This window comes from Trachypithecus francoisi, unplaced genomic scaffold (assembly GCF_009764315.1).
Source record: "Trachypithecus francoisi isolate TF-2019V2 unplaced genomic scaffold, Tfra_2.0 Contig01461, whole genome shotgun sequence".
Taxonomy (NCBI): domain Eukaryota; kingdom Metazoa; phylum Chordata; class Mammalia; order Primates; family Cercopithecidae; genus Trachypithecus; species Trachypithecus francoisi.
The window spans coordinates 16,140,560-16,163,591 of record NW_022681433.1 but is presented as its reverse complement, the minus strand read 5'-3'; the positions used below and the strand labels follow the sequence as shown (position 1 = coordinate 16,163,591).

At 38.8% G+C, this 23,032-nt stretch overlaps 1 protein-coding gene across 4 annotated transcripts in view; it reads right to left on the bottom strand.

Moving 5' to 3' along the window:
* USP12 (ubiquitin specific peptidase 12) overlaps window positions 1-23,032 on the bottom strand; it is a 118,407-nt gene that overhangs the window by 39,002 nt on the left and 56,373 nt on the right. For 2 of the 4 annotated variants that reach the window (XM_033236590.1, XM_033236589.1), the window contains exons 3-4: window positions 13,804-14,017; window positions 3,074-3,303 (exon numbers count right to left, since the gene is read on the bottom strand). In XM_033236590.1, coding sequence (XP_033092481.1) covers window positions 3,074-3,303; window positions 13,804-14,017 — 444 coding nt within the window. Of the gene's footprint in view, window positions 1-3,073; window positions 3,304-9,554; window positions 9,638-13,803; window positions 14,018-23,032 lie in introns of all 4 variants that reach the window. The other 2 variants (XM_033236592.1, XM_033236593.1) reach the window with 2 other exon arrangements.

Here is a 23,032-nt window from a genome sequence, read left to right as displayed (position 1 = left end):
TGCAGACCAACAGGACAGAAGAGAGTGCCCAGAAACACACTCACACAAATACAGTCGACTCATCTTTGACAAAGGAGCAAAGGCAATTCAATGGAGAATCATCTTTTCAACAAATGATGCTGGAGCAGATGGACATCCACATGCAAAAAAATTAACCCAGAATAAACCTTATAACACCTTATACAGAAATTAACTCAAAAAGGATCATAGACTTAAATTTAAAAATGAAAAACTATACAATTCCTAGAAGATAACATAGGAAAAATTCTAAGGGACGTTTAGTTTACTGATGACTTTTTAGATACAACACGGAAAGTTTAATGCATGAAAGAAAAAGTTGGACTTTATTAAAACATTAAACACTTCTGCTCTGCCAGCCAGGCCCGGTGGCTCACGCCTGTAATTCCAGCACTTTGGAAGGGTAAGGTGGGCAGATCACTTGAGTTCGGGAGTTCAAGACCAGCCTGACCAACATGGAGAAACCCCGTCTCTATTAAAAATACAAGATTAGCCAGGCGTGGTGGCGCATGCATGTAATTCCAACTACTTGGGAGGCTGAGGCAGGTGAGTCACTTGAACCCAGAGGCGGAGGTTGCGGTGAGCTGAGATCACGCCACTGCACACCAGCCTGGGCAACAAGAGCGAAACTCCATCTCAAACAAACAAACAAAACTTCTGTTCTGCCAAAAACAGGGCTAAAAGAACGAAAAACACGGACTGGGAGAAAATATTTGCAAAAAACCCACCTGATTTATGAACTAGTATCCAAAATTATACCCCCCCAAAAAACCCACTTAAAATTCAACAATACTCAAAGAAAACAAACAGCCTGATTTAAAAAAATGGACAAAAGATCTAGACATATCACTAAAGATATATAGATGATAAATAAGCAGATGAAAAGATGATCAACAACATATGTCATTAGGGCCTTGCAAATTAACATGAGATAACACTACACACTTATTAGAATGGCCAAAATCCAACAGACAACACCAAATGTCAGCAAGGATGTGGAGAAACAAGAACTCCCATTCACTGCTGTTAAGAAGGAAAAACGGTACAGCCACTGTGGAAGACAGAATGTTGGTTTCTTATCAAACTAAACATACTCTCACCATACAATCCAGTGATCATGCTCCTTGATATTTACAAAAAGGAAGTAAAAACTCACATCCACACAAAAGCCTGCACACAAATGTTTACAGAGCTTTATTCATAATTGGCAAAATTTGGAAGCAACCAAGACGGCCTTCAGTAAGTGAATGAACTTTAAAAACTGCAGCACATCCATAGAGTGGAATGTTGCTCAGCTGAAAATTAAGGAAATGAGTTATCAAGCCATAAAAAGACATGGAAGAACCTTAAATGCATATTGCTAAGTGGAAGAAGCCAATCCAAACAGGCTGCATACTATATGATTTCACCTACACGATATTCTGGAAAAGGCAAAACTATGGAGACTTTACAGGACTCTTAGCTTTCTTGCCTGTGGACCCTCTTTTCCAATGTTATCAAAAACTAGCAGCGCAACTGTCATAGTAAAGACGACATCAGGCAAAATCATAAAGGCATGCTAAATCTTGGGCGAGATTTTGATGAGGAGGGAAGTATTTGTGTCTCCCCCCTAGACTGCCTATTAATTGCAAGGGGATTAAAAAAAAGAAAAAAGAAGTCATCATAAAATGGAACAACTGGCCCAGCACAGTGGATCATGCCTGTAAACGCAACACTCTGGGAGGCTGAGGCAGGTGGGTTGCTTGAGGGCAGGAGTTCGAGACCAGCCTGGGTAACACAGCAAGACCCTGTCTCTACAAAAAATTTAAAAACTAGCTGGGGGTGATGGCAGGCACTGTTGTCCTACTTAACTCAGAAGGCTGAGGCAGGAGGATCACTTGAGCCTAGGAGTCTGAGACTATAATGATCTATAACAGTGTCATGCACTAAAGCCTGGGAAACAGAGCAAAAACCTGTCTCCAAATAAATAAATCAAATGGAGAAATACCCCCACCTTGACTGGGTGATCAAAAATTAATTTCACCAACGAGAGGAAGATGGATAGTGTGTGCCTACAGATGTGATGCCCCGAGAAGAATACAACATGAATGATGTATTATTACAGCCATGAATTCATAACCTGCATCTAATTAGGAAGAAACATCAGAGAAACTAAATATGAGAACATCTCATTTTAAAAAGTTTGGGGAGGCATATTCCTAGAAAATGTCCATGTTATAACAAAAAAAAAGACCACGTAAATGTTTCAGGTTAAAAAAGGCTAAAGAAACAACTAAATGCAATGGCCCCTCCAAATTGGACTCTGTACTGAATGGGGAAAACGCTTTAAAGAACATGACTGGCCAGGCGTGATGGCTTACACCTGTAATCCCAGCACTTTGAGAGGCCAAAATGGAAAGACTGCTTGAACCCAGGAGTTCAAGACCAGCCTGAGCAACACAGTAAGACCCCTGTCTCTACAAGAAATAAAAATTTAAAAATTAGCTGGGCACGGTGGCACGTGCTGGTGGTCCTTGCTACTTATGAGGCTTAGATGGAAAGATTGCTTGAGCCCAGAAAGTCAAGGCTACTGCACTCCAGCCTGGGTGTAACAATTTTCAAGCTTCATCTTTACAAAGTGTCCAGCAAGTGGGATATCTTCCCCTCCTTGAGGGTACACTGTATGCTTTAGTTTTTAATTCCAACAATGGATACTAACGGTAATTGTAGAAAAAAGAAAAACAAATTAATATGCCTCCCTGATCTGTATGATCCGATCCTATGAGATTATGTCCTAAGACATAATTTCCACAACATGGTCTATGGCCTCCTAAACTGAAAGAAAATCAAACAGTTTAAGCTACGACATCTTTCTATCACCTCAGGTATTCATTATCAATAAGCAACATTACATTAAGAATACAGACAGAGTCCTTTTAACTGAAAAACACATCTTTAACTCCAATATCTAAGAATTACAACTTTCAAGTTCATCTTCCATTCTCTCTTTCTCAAAGAACAACCTTTAACGTACTGATTCTATTTTTCTCTATACAAAATTGTATGATATACTTACAGTTTCACAAGTAAGACATCTGGTTTCATTAGTTAATGTTCCCTGAAAAATCTCATGAACCCACGTTGGGTCTGGTGTGCTGTTATTATTTTCATTATCAATATTACCATTAGGTAAGCGACCATTTTGTTTTTCCTGCTTTCTCTCTTCTTGTAAAATATCAGCAATTGTATTTAGCAGGTAATTTAAGAATTCATGGGCATCTTGTTGCATGTAGTTGTCAAAAAGCTCTGAAAATAAAAACATAACATTAGATAATTATTTCAGAATTAAAACTTCATAAAAAAACCATTTATAAAAGAATATCTAGTATTGGGTCAAAACTAAAATATAAATGCACAATGTTTTTGTAATGTATAACAAATAAATAACTTTCATATCTAAAACTTTTATCTGTATTTGGGGAAAATAAACGTAAAATTAATGAAAATCTTGTTTACACATATTACTAATCGATCCATGAGAAAAGGGCAAAACTTATCTTCATACATTAGCATAACAGATACTGAGAATTTAAGAAGAAATTGCTTATTAGCTTATCTAACCTATTATTCCACAAATATTTCAACGTGGCAAGCTTTAAAGCAGAAGTTGGACAACCATTTGCCAAGGCCAAGCCAACTGCTTAAGATCCACCACAAAGTTTATTAAAAATAAATTACTGAACCGTACATCCCAGGGATTCTGATTCAGTTAGTAATGGGTGAGGCCAGAACGTGGGGCTTTTCAAAGTTCCTCCAACTAACTCTAACGCAGAGTCAGGTTTAAGAATCATGTTATCAAGAATTATCTATGTAATCTAGGTACTCTCAAGTCCCTTCCAAATGTGAGATTTTGTAATTCCAAAAAACATTTCCTGCAGTTACACAAGTGAGTAAATATAATTGAAATACTGCTGGTGCTAACATCAAGTGCACTTTACCCTGTGCTTGGCAATACACCACTCTACCAAGAACAGTAAGTCCAACACCCACTTGCTGGACACTTTGTAAAGATGAAGGCTGAAAACGGTTACACCCAGGCTGGAGCGCAGTGGCCCAGAAGTAAGGATTTCAGAGGCAGTATCTCATTTGATCCCCAACAATCATGTAATACTGTTACTAACTTTATTTTTAAACATGAAAATGGGACCAGAGAGGGTACAGTTACACTGCCAAGAAATGGCAGAGCCAGGATTCAAACTGGACAGCCTGACTCCACCATGCCACACACAAAGTAATGCCCAGTGTGAGCCCACACACGAACTGCCCAGTGTGAGCCCACATACATGAACTGCTCAATAAAATGCATTGAGAAAACCTACCTATTTAGGACATTTTATTTTTAGATTCTCAATGTACATTTAATAAATTCCAGAAAGGTAATTTTACATTTTAAAATAGGTAATTTTACATTTTAAAAATGAATGCATACCAATTTAGAAAAAAATTCAGGGAAAGTCTAAGATAAAAGGAATTGGCCAGGCGCGGTGGCTCAAGCCTGTAATCCTAGCACTTTGGGAGGCCGAGACGGGCGGATCACGAGGTCAGGAGATCGAGACCATCCTGGCTAACACGGTGAAACCCCGTCTCTACCAAAAAATACAAAAAACTAGCCAGGCGAGGTGGCGGGCGCCTGTAGTCCCAGCTATTCGGGAGACTGAGGCAGGAGAATGGCGTAAACCTGGGAGGCGGAGCTTGCAGTGAGCTGAGATCCGGCCACTGCACTCCAGCCTGGGCGACAGAGCGAGACTCCGTCTCAAAAAAAAAAAAAAAAAAAAAAAAGGAATTAACAACTACATTTTAGAAGAGATACAGATATGACTATATAAAATTAAGTTCTATGTATTAGAAATCTTTTTAAAAAGTTAAAAAAAAGTGAAATCTGAAAATTATTAACATTTTCAACATATAAAAGCAAATCTCATATAAAAGAAAATCAAAGTGGGCAACAGACTTGCAATCAATTGATAAGAAAAAAACAATCAAAAGACTAAGAAACATGAGAAAATGTTCAATTCCTATGGTAAGTTAAAAATAAATAAATAAATAAAAGCAGGCCGAGCTCAGTGGCTCATGGCTGTAATCCCAGCACTTTGGGAGGCCAAGGCAGGTGATCACCTGAGGTAAAGAGTTTGAGACCAGCCTGACCAACATGGTCTCTACTAAACACAAAAAATTCACTGGGCGTGGTGGCACATGCCTGTAATTCCATCTACTTGGGAGGCTGAGGCAGAAGAATCGCTTGAACCTGGGAGGTGGAGGTTGCAGTGAGCCGAGACTGCACCACTGCACTCCAGCCTGGGCAACAAGAGCAAAACTCTGTCTCAAAACAAAACAAAACAAAACAACAATAACAAAAAAATCCAGAATACCATCTTTCTTTGCAAAGTTATTGTAAAAACAGAAAGGGAACGAGTGAAGCTATTTATGGGGGTGGGGGACACAGCTGCTAGAGCAAGGCTGTCTGGGTTGGTGCTATGGTTCTACCTCTAACTGCACGTGTGGCATAGGCAACTTATCCAACCTCCCTGTACCATAATTCCTCATCTGAAAAATGGGGCTCACAGCAGTACTTATACCTCAAAAGGCTGGTAGAAAGATTAGAAGGGCTTAGAATACAACAATAGGTTTTGTATTCTGTTCAACAACAACCACAGTAACAATACTGGCAGTATCACTACAGGTTGAGTATCCTTTATCCACAATGCTTGGGACCAGCAGTGGTTGGGACTTTAGACTGCTTCAAATTTGAAAACATTTGCATACACATAATGAGATTATTTTGGGGATGGGACTCAAGTCTAAACATGAAATTCATTCGTTTCATATACACCTTATAGTCTGGAGGTAACTTTATACAGTACTTTTTTTTTTTTTGAAACAGAGTTTCATTCTTGTTGCCCACGATGGAGTGCAACTTTACATATAGTATTTTTAAAAACTTTGTGCAGGGAACTAAATTTGTGGACACTGAACCATCAGAAAGTAAAGTTGTTACTACCTCAGCCACCCGTGTGGCATCATGCAGCTCAAAAAGTTTCAGATTTCTGGATTACGGATGCTCAACCTATATTGTTGTTGCTACTGAACAAAATACAAAACACATCAAAGATTGACTATGTAAAAATTATGAACTTCTGTATGGCAAAGTCAACATAAATAAAGACAAGTGACAAACAAGGAGAATTATTTGCATATTAATATCCAGACTATGTAACGGCTTAATATACAGATTAAAAAACAAACAAACAAAAAAAAAAAAAACAGGCAAAGGAAAATAATAGCCAATTCAGAGTAGAAATATAAATGCCTATATAATACACAGCTGGGAAATAACAATTAAAACAATGACAAAATATCATTTTGCCCATCACTTTGGCACAATAAAAACTGACTTAGTGTCCATCCGGTGTTAGTTTGAGTATGGAGAAATGGACATTCTCAACTGTTGCTGCTGGGAGTATAAACTGGCACGGCGTGTTGTAAAGGCAATTTTGGTAACACATTTAAAACAATGCAACCTCGTTCAGCCGGGTGTTGATGCCAGGTAAGTATCTGTGCATGCACCGAAACACACATAAATACGGCTGCTTATTTATAACACAAGTCTGAAAATAACCTAAATGTTTATCAACAGGAGAATGATCTATTTAAATTATGCTATCATTTTGTTAGGGAATGCTGGGCAACGGTTAAAATGGAAGCAGTTCCATATGAACTAACACGGCAAAACTTCCAAGACACAAAGCGAAACAAGGATGCTGAACACATGTGGATCCCACTCATGAAAAACAAACAACCGGTTGGGCGCAGTGGCTCATGTCTGCAATCCCAGCACTTTGGGAGTCTGAGGTGGGCAGATCACTTGAGGTCAGGAGTTCGAGACCAGCCTGGCCAACATGGTGAAACCTCATCTCTACTAAAAATACAAAAAGTAGCCAGGCATGGTGGCAAGCACCTATAAACCCAGCTACTCAGGAAGCTTAGGCACAAAAAATCACTTGAACCTGGGAGGTGGAGGTTGCAGTGGGCCGAGATCGCGCCACTGCACTCCAGCCTAGGTGACAGAGCGAGACTCTGTCTCGCAAAAAAAAAAAAAAAGAAAAGAGAAAGAAACAACCACCGTAAGTCGCCATAAAAATGTAACTGTGGTTTCCTATTTGGACATATGTATTGAATTAAATACATAGAAAAGGGTTTGGTAGGATCGGGGTATTTCAAAGGAACACGAGACTGAGAAGCTGGGGAGGAAGCAGAGTACTCAGGGAAACTTCTAGGTTTGTTTGGTACTGAAATTTTATTGTAAGAATGTATGCATGTATCATTTGTATGCTTAAAAATAAAATAGAGCTTTCCATGCAAAAAGTCCACTTTCTCGCTCCCTGTTCCTGCCTGCTACACATTTTTTTAAAGAGGTGGGGGTCTCGCTATGTTGTCCAGGCTGATCTTGAATTCCTAGGCTCAAGCAATCTGCCTGTCTGTTGCATACTCTTCATATACAATTACTTCCCAAACCCTTTCAATTTTAAAAGTTCATTTCCTGCATGTCTAGTCTGTTCCATTGCCGTTTAAATCTACCTAGTTCAAGTCAGCTCCCTTCACTTAACCCACTGAGTCTCCTTTCCTTCAGTTTCATACTGCAAATAGACAAGTTTAATTTATAGACCCTGAATCTTTCTCCCTAGGAATTTTCCCTGACATCTCTTGCATTACATGGTAAAATTCTCAACAATTTTTTCATGTTCATTATTTAGTTATTTCCATATATCCAAATCCATTCCACAAATTTCGGTCTCAAATAAAATACAATAATATTAAGAATGCAACTGAAGCCCAACTAAGCCACAGTTCACTTCTCTGCTTTAAGTTTAGCCTAAGGGACCCGTCAGCCTTTAACAAAATTCCCATGTTATGTTTATGAACAATAAAAGTCATGAGTTCTAAGTGCTCCGTAGTGGCCTACGTGGACTTAACAACTAATCTTGAATTTGATAATCTTGAATTTGATACACTGTGTGGGTTTTTGTCCGTAGGAGACAGTAGATCTAAAGTACTGGGACGCCATTCCCTTCACCCTGCTCAGAGCAGAAGTCTATGCAACCTCTCCCAACACTGAGCCTGCAACTCAAAAAATCTTCTCAGCAGTCCACTCCATCCCTCTAAGGCTGGGCCAAGTCGTGCACAGAACCTCACATGGTTTCACCAATTGGAAAAGTCTAGACCACCGCTGAGCTAACTGAAGTAAATTATCTAACCTTGCCCCTCAATGCAGTAATCCTGCATCCCTGAAAGTAATACACATTTCCCCTCTCAACCTCAATCTCCTATCCTCTACTACTCTCATTTGCTTATTGTACCTTATTTCCATTCTCATCCTTGGGATTTTATTTGTTCCCAATTCTTTCTAAGTTACTCCTTCTAGGTCCTGCATTCTGTTCTAAACAAACTCCCTTGCCTTACCAACCTGTGGCATTTTCTAGTTTCCTACTGCTACTTGCTCTCAATCACAAAAGTGCCCAAGATTCAGCCATACTATGACCCTCAACCCTCCTCTCTCTGAGGCCATCTCCCAATCTCCTCCTCATCCACTGACGGCCTGATTCACGGTTTCTCTTTCCGCTCCGCCTCCTGCACCAACCTTGACATGTCAGTGTCTAGGCAGCTTCCTGACGTGCATGTACCTCAATCCCTTACAATTCAAGAACCTTTATCTCTCACTCACCCACCCATTTCCAGGTCACTGATCTGGAACCACCCACCTCAAACAGGTCTACTAAGACAAGGAGTGGAAGGTAATTACGCTAAAGTTGAGTTGAGGGGCTTAAGAAAGGTTGGAAACCAGCTGGAAAAGTCCTAGAGGAATCTAAAAAGAAGAATAATCAGGAAGAATTAGTAAAAAGATTTTACTGGCTTGATGCCACAATCTGAAGTAGCCTAATTTTCCTGTTAATTTCCCTGTTGAAAAAAATTATTTTAGCATATACACGTTTTTCAAAATAATTACTTTTTAAGCAAAAATGTGCATATGTTTTTGCTTTTTAAAAATTTACATCTTTTTTTGGATGCTCTTTTAACACAGAGCAACGATTTCATATTCACAGAAATACCTTGAATGACATGAATGCTCTGGAAATGAGATGCAAAGGAAACCAAAAAATAATCTTTAAACTTTTGTTGAAATATTTCTAAAATTATTTATAGTCAATTTTCCTTAGAGTATACTGAATATGCCAGAATTTTGCTGTACCTGAAAGCAGCCACTATAGTTTTAAAAACATCAACCAGGACTGCGTAAACATCAAATTAACACTGAGAAAGGACCTCAGGACAATCCCTGTGAACTCTATTGTATTTAATTTGTAAAACGCTGGTTTTCTTATGGTTTGCTTTCTTCTTTGCTAAGTAGCATAATGGGAAAGGCGGACTTCAAACTTGCTTTGGAAGTTAAACAATTTCATTCATTCATTCACTCATTCAATAAATATTTAGTAAGCACCTACTATGTGCCAGGAACTGGAATATGTGCTGGGAATACAATGGTGAGCAAAAACAAATGGGTTCCCTCCGTCATGGAACTGACAGTCTAGTGGGAGAGACAGACAATTTCATTATTAAATAAATGTATGATTATAAACTACTATAGTCCTGATATAGCTGCAACAATAATGCAAAAAAAAAAAAAAAAAGAAAAGAAAAACACTGCTTAAAAATCGGTTATGTTCTCCTCATAATTCAGAAATATCTATGAGCTCTCATTACACAAAATATCATTTATGCTCTTTTGGAGAAAAAGAATTGCTTGAAATAAACATAAGAAATTATTTACTCAAATATACTTAATAGGTATTATTTGTGAACAACTAAAATTTCATCACTTGAGGGAGACCAAGACTTAAATTTATCTGTTTTTGTATCTCTCCACGGCACATGAAAAGCTGCTATGTCCATGCAGGTTCCTTAAGAACAAGGACCCTTTCTAGATCATTCCCTGATGTATCTCTAGGACTGACAACAGTGCCTGCCACATAATGAGATGTCTTTCCCATTTTTAATGAATGAATGAATGGATGGATGGACAATAGGGATTGAAACAGCTAAGATGATGACAGAAAAGTAGATCTGCCCCCAAACAATAACTTAAATGACTGACACTGCTCAGATTCAGGGAGCAGAGCACACAGCTACAGATGCCAGCTGATGTGGCCCTCAGGCCCACCTGAAACGATCCCAAACAGGCTAGCTGAGGGTTAACTCTAGCTAACACAATCAGATCACCAACCTATGATGTATTTCTTCCAAAATCATAGATCACCCACAGGCAGTACCTGTAAAGAGATGACTCCATTTCCTACCTGGGTACTGCAACAGCCTCCAGGCTGGTCTCCCATCTCTACTCTCATCCTGCCCAAGCCCACCCAACAGCCAGAGGGTCTTCTCAAGCAAATCAGAACGTACCATCCACCCACTCAGAACTCTCTCATGGCTTCCCACGGCTTTCCAAAGAAAACCCAAGCTTTAGGCCCCTGCTATTCTGACTTTATCTTCATCTTATTCCACTCTTGCCATGCTAATTTTCTTGCCATCCTTCAAGAACTCAGGCAACCTGCACTTTCTTCTTACTGACAGTAACAATTTTGCCTCAGATCTTCAAATGATGTCTTCAAATTTCTGATCTAACATTACCTAATCAGGGACATTCCCCAACGACTGACATATGAACTAGGAACTCCCTCATCCTCTGTCCCCTTTTCCAGTCTTCTTTCTTTCGTGACAGTGACACATTACATCACACAACCGATGGCTGTCTGGCTCCCCACGAGGGTGTCAGGTACCTGAAGGCATATTTCTGTATCATCAGTTCCTAGACAGTGTCTGGCACACAATAGGAACTATATCTATCATAATTAGTCTACTCAAACACTCAGCTAGCATCCATCCCATCAGCAGGTAACATGCATGCAGCCAGTGTTCCTGTACTCTATGCAGGAGCACTGTGCAACTGTCCTCTTACGCTATGATTAGGTAACATGAGTTAAAACTGTAAAAAACAAAAATTCATTAATAAATAGGAATTAAAATCAGTTCTTTCCAGGGACACCAAAAAGATTAGTAACATAAAACAATGGTGGTTAAAACAATATGGGGCCAATATCTATTGAGAATAAAAGTTTTTAACATAGTATGGCAGGAAATTAATTTAGTAAGAACCATCCACCAGTGAAAATTAGTGGAAATACTGAAATGAGTAACATACTTTCCAAAGATTTAAAACAAACAAAATCTCAAGAAGGAAAGATATGCAATGAATAATATATTAAATCCTCTTTGATTTGTATATTCTTCTCTACACAATTCTCAAGGGAAAATTCAAAAGCCAAAAATATATTTCAAAACATATTTGCAAATGTCAGCAACATCAAATAATAAAAACGCTTTTCTATCAAAAAAATGGCTTTTCTATTAAGCATTATTTCTGAAGTTTAGAAAAATGAAGCAAAACTTAAGAGAAGATGGGCTTAGAATAAATATTCTAGAATCAGTCTCTTTCAAAGAAGTATTTAAGAACTCTATTGTGTTACCAATTTAATCTGTCTAAATATGAAAAAAAATTAGTAACTATTGAACGATTAAAAAACAATAATAAATAATAATAATAAAGCCAGACACAGTGGCTCATGCCTGTAATCCAACACTTCGGGAGACTGAGGTGGGAGGATCATTTGAGGCCAGGAGTTCAAGACCAGTCTGGGCAACATAATGAGACCCCGTCTCTACCAAAAGAAAAAAAAGAGAGAGAGAGAGAGACAGAGAAGAAAAAGAAAAAAAGCCCTTTTGGAAAAAATAACAAACACCATAAAAATACCCCACGTTTGACAAACAAACATATAAAGCCATAAGTAGGTAACTGTATTTTACCTCTGTTCAGCATGAGGGTCAACCTAACTAAAATAAAATCATTGTATAAAGAGCACATGTGATAGGCTAACAAGGCCAAGAGAAATGTACTATTAAATGAAAAGGGAAATAATGTATATTCTGTATGAGCTGCATACTTCTGATTTTTTTTTTTGAGACAGGATCTTGCTCTGTTACCCAAGCTGGAGAGTGGAGCAATCAGGGCTCACTGCCGCTTCAGCTTCCTGGGCTCAAGCGATCCTCCCACCTCAGCCTTCCAAGTAGCTGGGACTACAGATGTGTACCACCACATCCGATTAATTTTTATAATTTTTTTGTGAGACAAGGTCTTGCTTTGCTGCCAAGGCTAGTTTCCAACTCTTGGGCTCAAGCAATCTTCCTACCTTGGCCTCCCAAAGTGCTGGGATTACAGGTGTGAGCCACCATGTACAGGCACTGAACATTTTAAAAATACTAATAAAGTCACTGAGAAAGGGTGCCATGTTCAATTACCAAGTACATAAATTTTCCGCAAGGACAAAACTTTTAAAGTTTCATATAGACACACACAAAAAGACTGAGAAGACTTAATTGCTCAATCCACATTTGAGCATTAAGGTTATATCTGATTTTCTAAAAGAACAAGATAAACAGATCTGTAATCTAATAAAGTATATATGTTTAGCTTTCATTGGGGAAACAAAATGTATTTTTGTGAGCAATTAATCAATTATTCTACACGTGTATGTGGGGAAAATGAACAAATCTTCAACAAATGTATCAAATTCAAGAATAATAGCCTATAGCCTATTTCTTGGTCATCTTACATTTCAGGGAACTATATACGATCCAGGCTTACCTCAATTCACTGTGTACAGTGTCAACTGACTAATTTAAGGGCAGGATTACACATTAGGGTATTTAATAATCAATCTTAAAGACTTCTCAAATCCTGCTTGTGAGCATCTATTTAACAGGTAACAAATCAACTAAAAATGCCATTCAATTTTGTTTCTATAATGATTAAAATGCCTACATTAAATAAAAACCAGAATTCTACATGTTATCTAAATCCCATTTGCATTTTTGAGGCAATGTCCCACATTAGATAGAACCCTGGGCTTACGTATCAGCGAGAAGTAAGTTTGTATGCCAGCTCCACCACTTACTAACTCTGTGGGACCTTGGACAAATTAACCTCTCTGAGCCTCAGTTATCTCATAGGGTGATAATGTCTAACTTATTGGCATGTGAAAATGAACAATATTTCAAAAGAGCAAAGGGAGGTGGGGCTTACTCAGTAACTATTTTTAAAAGGGGATGGGGGATTAAAACTTATCTACCCTAAGCCAAAAGGTCTTTTCTAGCTCCTTCCCCAGAGTGTGGCTCCTGGCAAGCCTTTTTTTAGCTTTTGATTTTTCACAGCTAAAATGGGGGAAATGATATGCTCTCTATCTCAGGATACTGCAAGGATCCAATGAGTTAACACACACGAAAGCATTATGAAAACAACAAATGCATAAGCATGCAAAAAAAAAAAAAAAACCCTTCATTTTTGACAGAAAAGCCAAGCAAGCAAAAAGAGTAACTGTGATGTCTCATTTGCTGCCACACATAATTTTATCTCTGTATAACGCAATGCAAACATTAATTGTATCTTGTATTAATTTACTGTGAGACTATCTTCTTCATTAAACGTTTGAGTGCCTCCTTGAAGAAAGGAGTGTCATCTTTATTTCTTCAACAACTACCATGTTATCAGGCATACAGATGATGCTCAGTAAGTGCTGGAATTATGGCACACTATATTTAACCTTCCTAGTATGTCATTAATACAGTGGGAAGTAGAATTACCATTTTCTTTCCGTAATCTTGTGATGAACTTCTTAGGGGGTATTACTCCAACCTTTTTCTTCTGAGTGGCTATGCTATGGAAGAGATCTGCTAAGCATGTAAGAAGGCTCTCCTTTTTCCTAGGTTGACTCTTATATGCAAGAACTTTTTCCCGAAATGGACGACAAAAATAAAGTGCTTGAAGAACTGAATTGCAGTAGCAGGTATTCCCAAACTGCAACAGAAAAAAAAAGTTTTGTTAAATTTAGGGCAACACATTTTCAAGAGAGAAATTCCCGGTGTATGGTTGAGAGAACAGAAAGAGATGACAAGTGGTTACTACTGTTACTATAATACTGACTGCATTATATTATACATTTTAAAATACAACTCTCACAAATTCTTTAGAAATCACAAAAGTAAAGTTTTCTATCAGGTTCTTAGGTACATCCAAATTAAAACACTTAAAAACAAACAAACAAAAAAAGCAGATCCCCTGAAATGTTACACGAAAAAGTCACCAGTATGACGGTGACTGCAACACTGAAATGGCAAGTCACAGTATTCATGATGCATTGGAAAGACATCAAATTCTTCACTGTGAGTTTCTCTCTTACCGGCCATGTCATTGGGAGTAGGTCACTACATCTTACTGAACTCTACTTCTCTCCACTCTAGTAACTGGGGGGCAGGGAAATAACCCTACTTTATAAAGTAATGACACACAGTTTGATAAATAGGCATTGCCTTCTTTTTCCCTTCCATTCATAAACACTGGCTCTAAAATCTAGCTAATAAAATACCTAAAAGTCAGTCATGAAGATTTGGGGAGCACTATGAAACTATAAAAAAGGAATGAGGACAATTCTCATATTTTTTTTTTTTTTTTTTTGTTGAGACGGAGTCTTGCTCTGCCGCCCAGGCTGGAGTGCAGTGGCCGGCTCTCAGCTCACTGCAACCTCCGCCTCCCGGGTTCACGCCATTCTCGTCTCAGCCTCCCAAGTAGCTGGGACTACAGGCGCCCGCCTCGTCGCCCGGCTAGTTTTTTGTATTTTTTAGTAGAGACGGGGTTTCACCGTATTAGCCAGGATGGTCTCGATCTCCTGACCTCGTGATCCGCCCGTCTCGGCCTCCCAAAGTGCTGGGATTACAGGCTTGAGCCACCGCGCCCGGCCAATTCTCGTATTTCTACTATGGGCTGAGATCAAGTATATACAGTATTAAGTTAAAAAGGCTAGGTAGAGAAAAAATGTTTAAGATTGGGTGATATCAAATATATCTCCACAGACCATTTGTTTATTTATTTATTTTTTTTAAATGAGGAAGGATAAACAAAAAGCTAATAAAAGTGGTTATTTATAGAAGAGGAAAAATAAAGGAGAGATGGATGAAAATGAGAATTCTCTGAAAGTAAGTGGTTATAAAACATTCACCTTTTGCCTCCATCTTTCTAAAATAAAGAAATATCTCGCACCTGTAATCCCAGCACTTTGGGAGGCTGAGGCAGGCGGATCACGAGGTCAGGAGATCGAGACCATCCTGGCTAACACAGTGAAACCCCATCTCCACTAAAAAAATACAAAAAATTAGCTGGGTGTGGTGGTGGGTGCCTGTAATCCCAGCTACTTGGCAGGCTGAGGCAGGAGAATGGTGTGAACCCAGGAGGCGGAGCTTGCAGTGAGCAGAGACCATGTGCCACTGCACTCCAGCCTGGGTGACAGAGTGAGACTCCGTCTCAAAAAAACCAGCAATTTCTAAAATTAAAAACGAAAATAAAACCTAAATGTATATGGATTCAACAGTAGAAATACAGAGAAAAGAATTACTTCAGGTGACTTAAAGAATGTTTACCACACATGCCTAATGAGATAGAGTCTAATCATTAAAAAAAAAAAACAGCAAAAAAAATCTATTAGCCAGATGCAGTGGCTCACACCTGTAATCTCAGCACTTAGGGAGGCCGAGGCAGGAGGATCACTTGAGGTTAGAAGCTCGAGACCAACTTGGTCAACATGGTGAAACTCCATGTCTACTAAAAATACAAAAATTAGCCAGGCATGATGACACACATCTGTGATTCCAGCTACTCGGGAGGCTGAGGTATGAGAATCACTTGAACCCAGGAGGCAGAGGTTGCAATGAGCCAAGACGGCACCACTGCACTTCAGCTTGGGAGACAAAGCAAGACTCTGTCTCAAAAACAAACAAACAAAAAAACAAATGTATTGATATTGTTATTTTGAAACTATTGTAGCTATATCACAGGACAAAGCAAACAAGGAATTATGTTAATACCCTTAGGAACCAAAATTTTTCATGTAAAGGAAAAAAAGATGTTATAATAAAAATCAAAAAAGTAAAAGCCTTGTAAACTTAAGTTGGAAACATCAATATAAACTTATGTCTTTTTATAACTCTGAAAGTATATGTCTGTGTGTGTGCAGTATGTTTGTGTGTGTGTGTTTTCAAACTCTGTCCACTGAAAAGGTGCGGCAGCAACAAGTTTCTCCTTTACCCAGATTGTGTTCTCTAAACACCCTTTCCCATCCAAAGGAACTTGGACGCCTTGAAGATATGGCTGATACAAGATCTGGGATAAGAAATGTACAATGTGCAAGATTAGCCTGGGATATCTTAAATATAAGTGTCAGCTTTAATACAAAAGGATTACTGAAATGGATCAAAACACACTAACTGGCCGGGCGCGGTGGCTCAAGCCTGTAATCCCAGCACTTTGGGAGGCCGAGGCGGGCGGATCACGAGGTCAGGAGATCGAGACCATCCTGGCGAACACTGTGAAACCCCGTCTCTACTAAAAAAATACAAAAAACTAGCCGGGCGAGGTGGCGGGCGTCTGTAGTCCCAGCTACTCGGGAGGCTGAGGCAGGAGAATGGCGTGAACCCGGGAGGCGGAGCTTGCAGTGAGCTGAGATCCAGCCACTGCACTCCAGCCCCGGCGACAGAGCAAGACTCCGTCTCAAAAAAAAAAAAAAAAAAAAAAAACACACTAACTATATAAAAATTCATAAATTTAAAATGACATTTTAGGCCGGGCACAATGGCTCATGTTGGCAATCCCAGCACTTTGGGAGGCCAAGGTAGGTGGCTCAGTTGAGGTCAGGAGTTTGAGACTAGCCTGGCCAACATGGTGAAACCCCATCTCTAACTAAAATTACAAAAATTGGCCAGGTGTGGTGGCACACACCTGTAATCCCAGCTACTCAGGAAGCTGAGGCGGTAGATTCACTTGAACCTGGAGGCGGGGGTTGCAGTGAGCCAAGATGGTGCCACTGCACTCGGGCTTCAGCGACAGAATGAGACTTTCTCCACAAAAAAAGATGTGTGTGTGTGTGTGTATATACATAATGACATTAAAAAAAAAAGAAACCCTCATGAGTCTCCACTGACAGTTGCAAACTAACATAAAAAAGGAAAACATCAAAGATTCATCCTGCCTTTCTTGTAAGAACCATATTTCAGGGGCACTAAAAAGTTGATGAAGGAAGTTTTTGTTTATAAAATAAGTCCGGTGAATAAAATCAGAAGAAATGGCTGTAAATAATGGATTAAGCAACGATCAATGGATGCTCAAAGCATTAGGTTAAAAGTTGATGAGGATCTTTAAAACAGAGGGATCAGACCTAACCCCCCATGCATTTCAGCATCGCTGAAAGTGAACAACTGAATATTGTGTGTCTTTTAATATATCTTACCTACTATGAAGTACTCTTGCCTTAAGCAAAACCACTAAACTTTAATCAAGTCTCTACGTGTAACTACTAATTTACAAGACAGTCAACAGTCAGGCAATGAAAGAGACAGTATCACAAAGAAGGAAAAGGCCAAGTTCGAAATGTGAACAGTCTCTAGGACAGATGACCTGGTTTCTCTACAAATGGATGACTTGAAAAAAGGTTGAAAAGGACTCAAGAAACACCACAATCAAACTGCAAATGTAAATGCTGGAGTTTACTTAGATCCTGATTTACAAATCAACTATAAAAAGTCATCTTTGGCCAGGCACAGTGGCTCACGCCTGTAATCCCAGCACTTTGGGAAACCGAGGTGGGTGGATTACTTGAGGTCAGGAGTTCAAGACCAGCCTGGCCAACGTGGTGAAACCTCTTATCTACTAAAAATACAAAAACTAGCTGGGCATTTTACTCTTATAATCCCAGCTACTCGGGAGGCTGAGACAGGAGAATCGCCAGAACACGGGAGGCGGAGGTTATAGTGAGCCGAGATGGCAGCACCACTGCACTCCAGCCTGGGCGACACAGTGAGAATCCGTTTCAAAAAAAAAAAAAAAAGTCATCTTTGAGACAAAAGAAGATACTTGAATATATACAGCATTGGATGATATTAAGAAATTGCTGACCTTGTTAGGTGTGATCATTAGATGATCATATTTTTTAAAACGTTCATGCCACTTAGAGACATGTAATTAAACTTGTCCCATTTATGGCCAAAATGACATGATGCCTAGGATTTCCTTTTCCAGGAAAAAAAAAAGGGGGGGGTGGTCAGTGGAAGAGAATGAAAATATTGGTAATTGTTCAAGCTAGGTTAATGGGTTCATGGTGATTCATTATATTTACCTATCCTACTCCAGCTTTTCAAAGGAGGCATTTAATCTTTGAGGTAAATTGTGTCATCATGTCATTATGTGTCAAAATCATAGCAAATAAAGGACCTAACCAGATAAATTCATAGGGAAGACAGAGACGAGGCAGAGCCAATAATTTCAGGGAAAAACTTTAAAAGCTCTGCTATGTTCCATCTCCTAATTGTCTGAATATGTTTCTTTTTTTCCACAGAGATTAAACAAATAAGATCCCTCTGCCCACTGAAAAAGGAGTTACCAACTTTTTGAAGAGGCTTGGGAGATCTAAGCCCTCTCCAGCTGAGGACCTGAGACCTAGGGAGGACAATGACTTCTCACATCCACACCGCTAGTAGGAGACAAGCACTGGTTTCAGAAAAAGAGGTGCTTAAGAGGTATGTGATTAAAGCATACTGGTATCATGATCATAAATGTAACTATAGATACACTTCAATGCACCCTACCCAGGGGTTAAATACACCTGAAACAGCATCCACAATGGTACTAAGATTAATTTACCCAGTATCCTGAATAATGTCTTAAAAATACCTGTATTTGTATCACAATCTAATCAAGCTAATGACCAACAAATGTATTTACATCAACTAAAGAGAAGATACAATGTCCATATTTTGGAATAGGCAACAGGGGAACTGAACAACTTCCACCAAGTAGGGAGATGAAAGCAAAAGAGATCATCTCAGAGTATATCAGAAATATAATGATAATGAGGATTGACCTATCTATAAAAAATACAAGAAGCAAATAGGATAGGCTAAAAAACTAGAGGGAGTCTGGAAGTCAGGCTCACACTTCTGTCCAACATGACTTGCTCGTCTTCAGAATATAAAGCAATAGTAACATTATGATCAATTCTCTGAGGCCTGCTATTAGTCTTCTTTTATTTACTTTCCTCAATCCCATTAAAGAAAAATTAAAGGTTGTAAGTACTACTCTTTCTCCAGAATAAGCTAACTTTCAATCTTATTAATAATTTTGAAACTTTTCCTTCAATTTTCTTGATTTTTAATATTAACTTTCATTCAAGGTCCTAAGACCTAAAAATTATCTTTCAAGAGTACAGCCTTCGTGCAAAAGGTTTTCTGGGATGATTTTCTCTATACTCTTGTTTGTGAATGCTCAATTTCCTAAAAAACAAAAAAACACTACTTTAGTGCTGAAATCTATGCTGTGTTATCTCAGCTGGTTTTGAAGATCAAAGGTAGGTTTAAATCAGGGAGAGGAAATTTTAAAAGTTGCCACCCTACTCGAGGTCTGGTCATTGATTTTTTGATTGCTTAGTGAGTACAATCTCATTCTTGCTTTCCACGTGCTTTCTCTTAATGCCTTTTTCTCCAAACCTTAACAAACATCCCACCACAAATACTTTTTATATACCTACTACTAAGACCATTTTGAGCGCACATCCCTTACACATATTTATAAATTATATGTACTATATTATGTATATTAAAAATGTAAAGGAATGCAATTAAGAAAATGCACATTTTAGATTTTTGTCTTATTTGTTACACAAGGTGTTATTTTCATGAAAAAATATTAGTTTTAAGTGAGAGCAAGGAGATTGGGTATATATTTTTGTAAAGGTTTTAGATTTTAAAACAGTAATTTGATAGTCTGGGTTTATGTTCAGTTACTTCGGTATGTGGTTTTAATGGCTATCAAAACTGAAAAAGATACCTTTGTGAAGATACATAGGTAAAAGGAAAGGAGAGTCTCACTACCTACTCTTACTTTTTAAATCATGGTATCCAATTTGTAGTCCTATCTACCAAATTAGTTTGAATCCATTTAGGAAATGCTTGCCTTGAGAGCCCCCCAGCACAGCAATGAAGCACATAGGATCTGAAACCAAACTGTCTAGGTTCAAGTCTGGTTCCACTATCCGAGCTCGGGAAATTACTAAACTGTTCTGTTTATCAGTTTCTTCATCTGCAAAAAGGGGGTAATAAAGCACCTATCTCTTAGAATTTCTCAAAGAATTAAATGAATCATCACGTAAAACACTCAGAACAGTTCCTGGCCCTTCATCATTTCATAGCTACCTTTTTTTTTTTTTGGAGACAGGGTCTTACTGTCACTCAGCCGGGAGGGCAGTGGTATGATCATGGCTCACTGCAGCCTCAACCTCCTAGGCTCAATATCCTCCCACCTCAGCCTCTGGAGTAAATGGGACCTCAGGCATGCACCATTATGCCCCCAGCATTTTTTTTTTTTTTTTTTTTGAGACAGGGTCTCATTATGTTGCCCAAGCTGGTCTCAGATTTCTGGGTTGAAAGCAATCCTCTCGTCTTGGCCTCCCAAAGTGCTGGAATTAAAGGCATGAGCCACTGTGGCCAGCCAATAGTTGCTTTTAAAACAACCTTTTAACTAAAATTATATAATTCTCTAAAACTACATTTAAATTATAATAGATCTGCTACAGCAGAAATAAATGAGTGAGGGTGATGCCATCAACCGTTTGACATCATGGAACTTGTAGTAACATACAACCATATCATATATAGATAGAGTATAGGCACCAGTCTCATCCTTATGTTAAGAATAATGCTTAGTCTATCATTTTTAGATAAAAAATAAACATCATAAATTCTAATATTTTCTTCCCATTCCCAATGGATCATCTTACACATTTCATTTGGAGACTACTGGTTTTAACCACCATAATGTCAACAGCATTACTTTGTTTAAATACTGAGGCTGGGCACAGTGGTTCATGCCTGTAATCCCAGCACTTTGGGAGGCTGAGGCAGGAGGATCGCTTGAGACCAGGGATTCAACACCAGCACAGGTAATATAGTGAGACCCTGTCTCTACAAAAACCTTAAAACATTAGCTGAGCATGGTGGTGTGCACCTTTAGTCCCAGCTACTCAAGAGGTAAAGGCAGGAGGATGGCTTGAGACAGAGAGGTGAAGCTGCAGTGAGCCATGATCACTCACTGCACTCCAGCCTGGGTGACAGAGCAAGATCCTTTCTCAAAACAAAAACAAAAACAAACAAACAAATTCAGATAAATAAAAAGCAAAAAATAAAACTGAAAAGGAACTGCTTTTGTAGAAGCACAACTTCCTCCCTGTCCCCCACGCTGGGCCTGGGTGATGGTGCCTGTTCTGTGAACATGCTGAGATGCTCTAAGGGAATGCCCTCTTCCACCATCCAGTTCTTGCTTAGGTGAACCTATTTTAGAACCTTGTATTTCCACACTCCCCTACCCACCACTCTTCTTACTCCAGCAGAGTAGACCAGACATTGAGTCCCTAACCCAGAAGTCTTCTTTTCATGCTCCAATGGATGTCACTCCCTCGCCCCACGTTCTTACTCCACTGCCCCATGCTTCCTTGTAGGAACTGCTTTCTCTTCTCTATGCAAATTACTGTTGTGTTATCAATCAAAGCGCTTTTACAGCCCCTGAAACAGGGTTGGACACTTGGTACAGTCTAGCCAGAGGACCTGGGCTGGAGCTCTTTTGCCAGGTTTGATATGGATATTCTCTGGACTCTCCAACAATGTAAACCTCAAGTAACCTATGGCCATCAGATGGGGAGAAACTGAATGAGAATGAAATCAATGCAAAAGAAAAGAGAACCAAGAGACACTTGCCCTAATGAACTTTATAACCTAAAAATGGGAAGTTTCATTTTTATTTATTTCTATAATGGACCCTGCTCCAACTAACGACTAGAAGCAATTCAGGTTAAATAGCCTTTTATATGATAGACTAGAAAAGGAATCATAATTGTATAATAAAGATTCTGAAGGGAAGCATATTTCCTTTTTTTTTTTTTTTTAACAAACAGCTTAAAACCTCAGAAGACAGGAAAAGCACGTTTCACAGCACCCTCGCAAACGGAGTTACTGCGGCCAGCCTGCTTGTGTGTCGAGGCCCACCTGTATTAGAAAATTAATAAACAACCATACAATAAAACAATGAAAAAAAGCTATTCAAAAACAATGCACAGACTATATTACAAGTAGGAAAGATACACTAAATTGTGGTTTAAATCACTCTCTATCAGCTCTACTTAAATAAGTACTAACCAGCTACAATACAAAAGGAAAAAAGGCAATTTGATTTAGCCAGTTAAAACAACTTGTTTTCAAATAATTTAGCTGACGATGTAAACAGCTGGCCTGTAAGTGGGATACTTTACAGCAAATTTCCCCATCCAAAGCTCCTCAAGTCACACCAGTATTTCTCCTCTCTACTTCCAATAATATCAGGAAAAGCATTGTATCTATGAGATAAGCTAAGAGTAAATCCTCATTCTATGTATTATACAAATTATAGTGACAGGTAATTATCTCTCATTAAGAGTAAGCTGCCATAAGAGCCATCAACTGTAAAAATATTCTTACAAGACAAAAATATCTACAATTGAAAGTAACAGAAAACAGGTTGTCATGAAAGCACTAAGAGCAACCACTCTGTTTAATTTTCTGCTAATTTAATTTGTGGTTATTTTCCTTCTCTCCATTCAAAAAAAAAAAAAAGCAAGCTTGGGCAATATAGCAAGATCCCATCTCTACAAATAATTTTTTAAAAAATTTGACAGACATGGTGGTGTGTGTCTGTGGTCCCAGCTACTCAGGAGGCTAAGGCAGGATTGCCTGAGCCAAGGAGGTA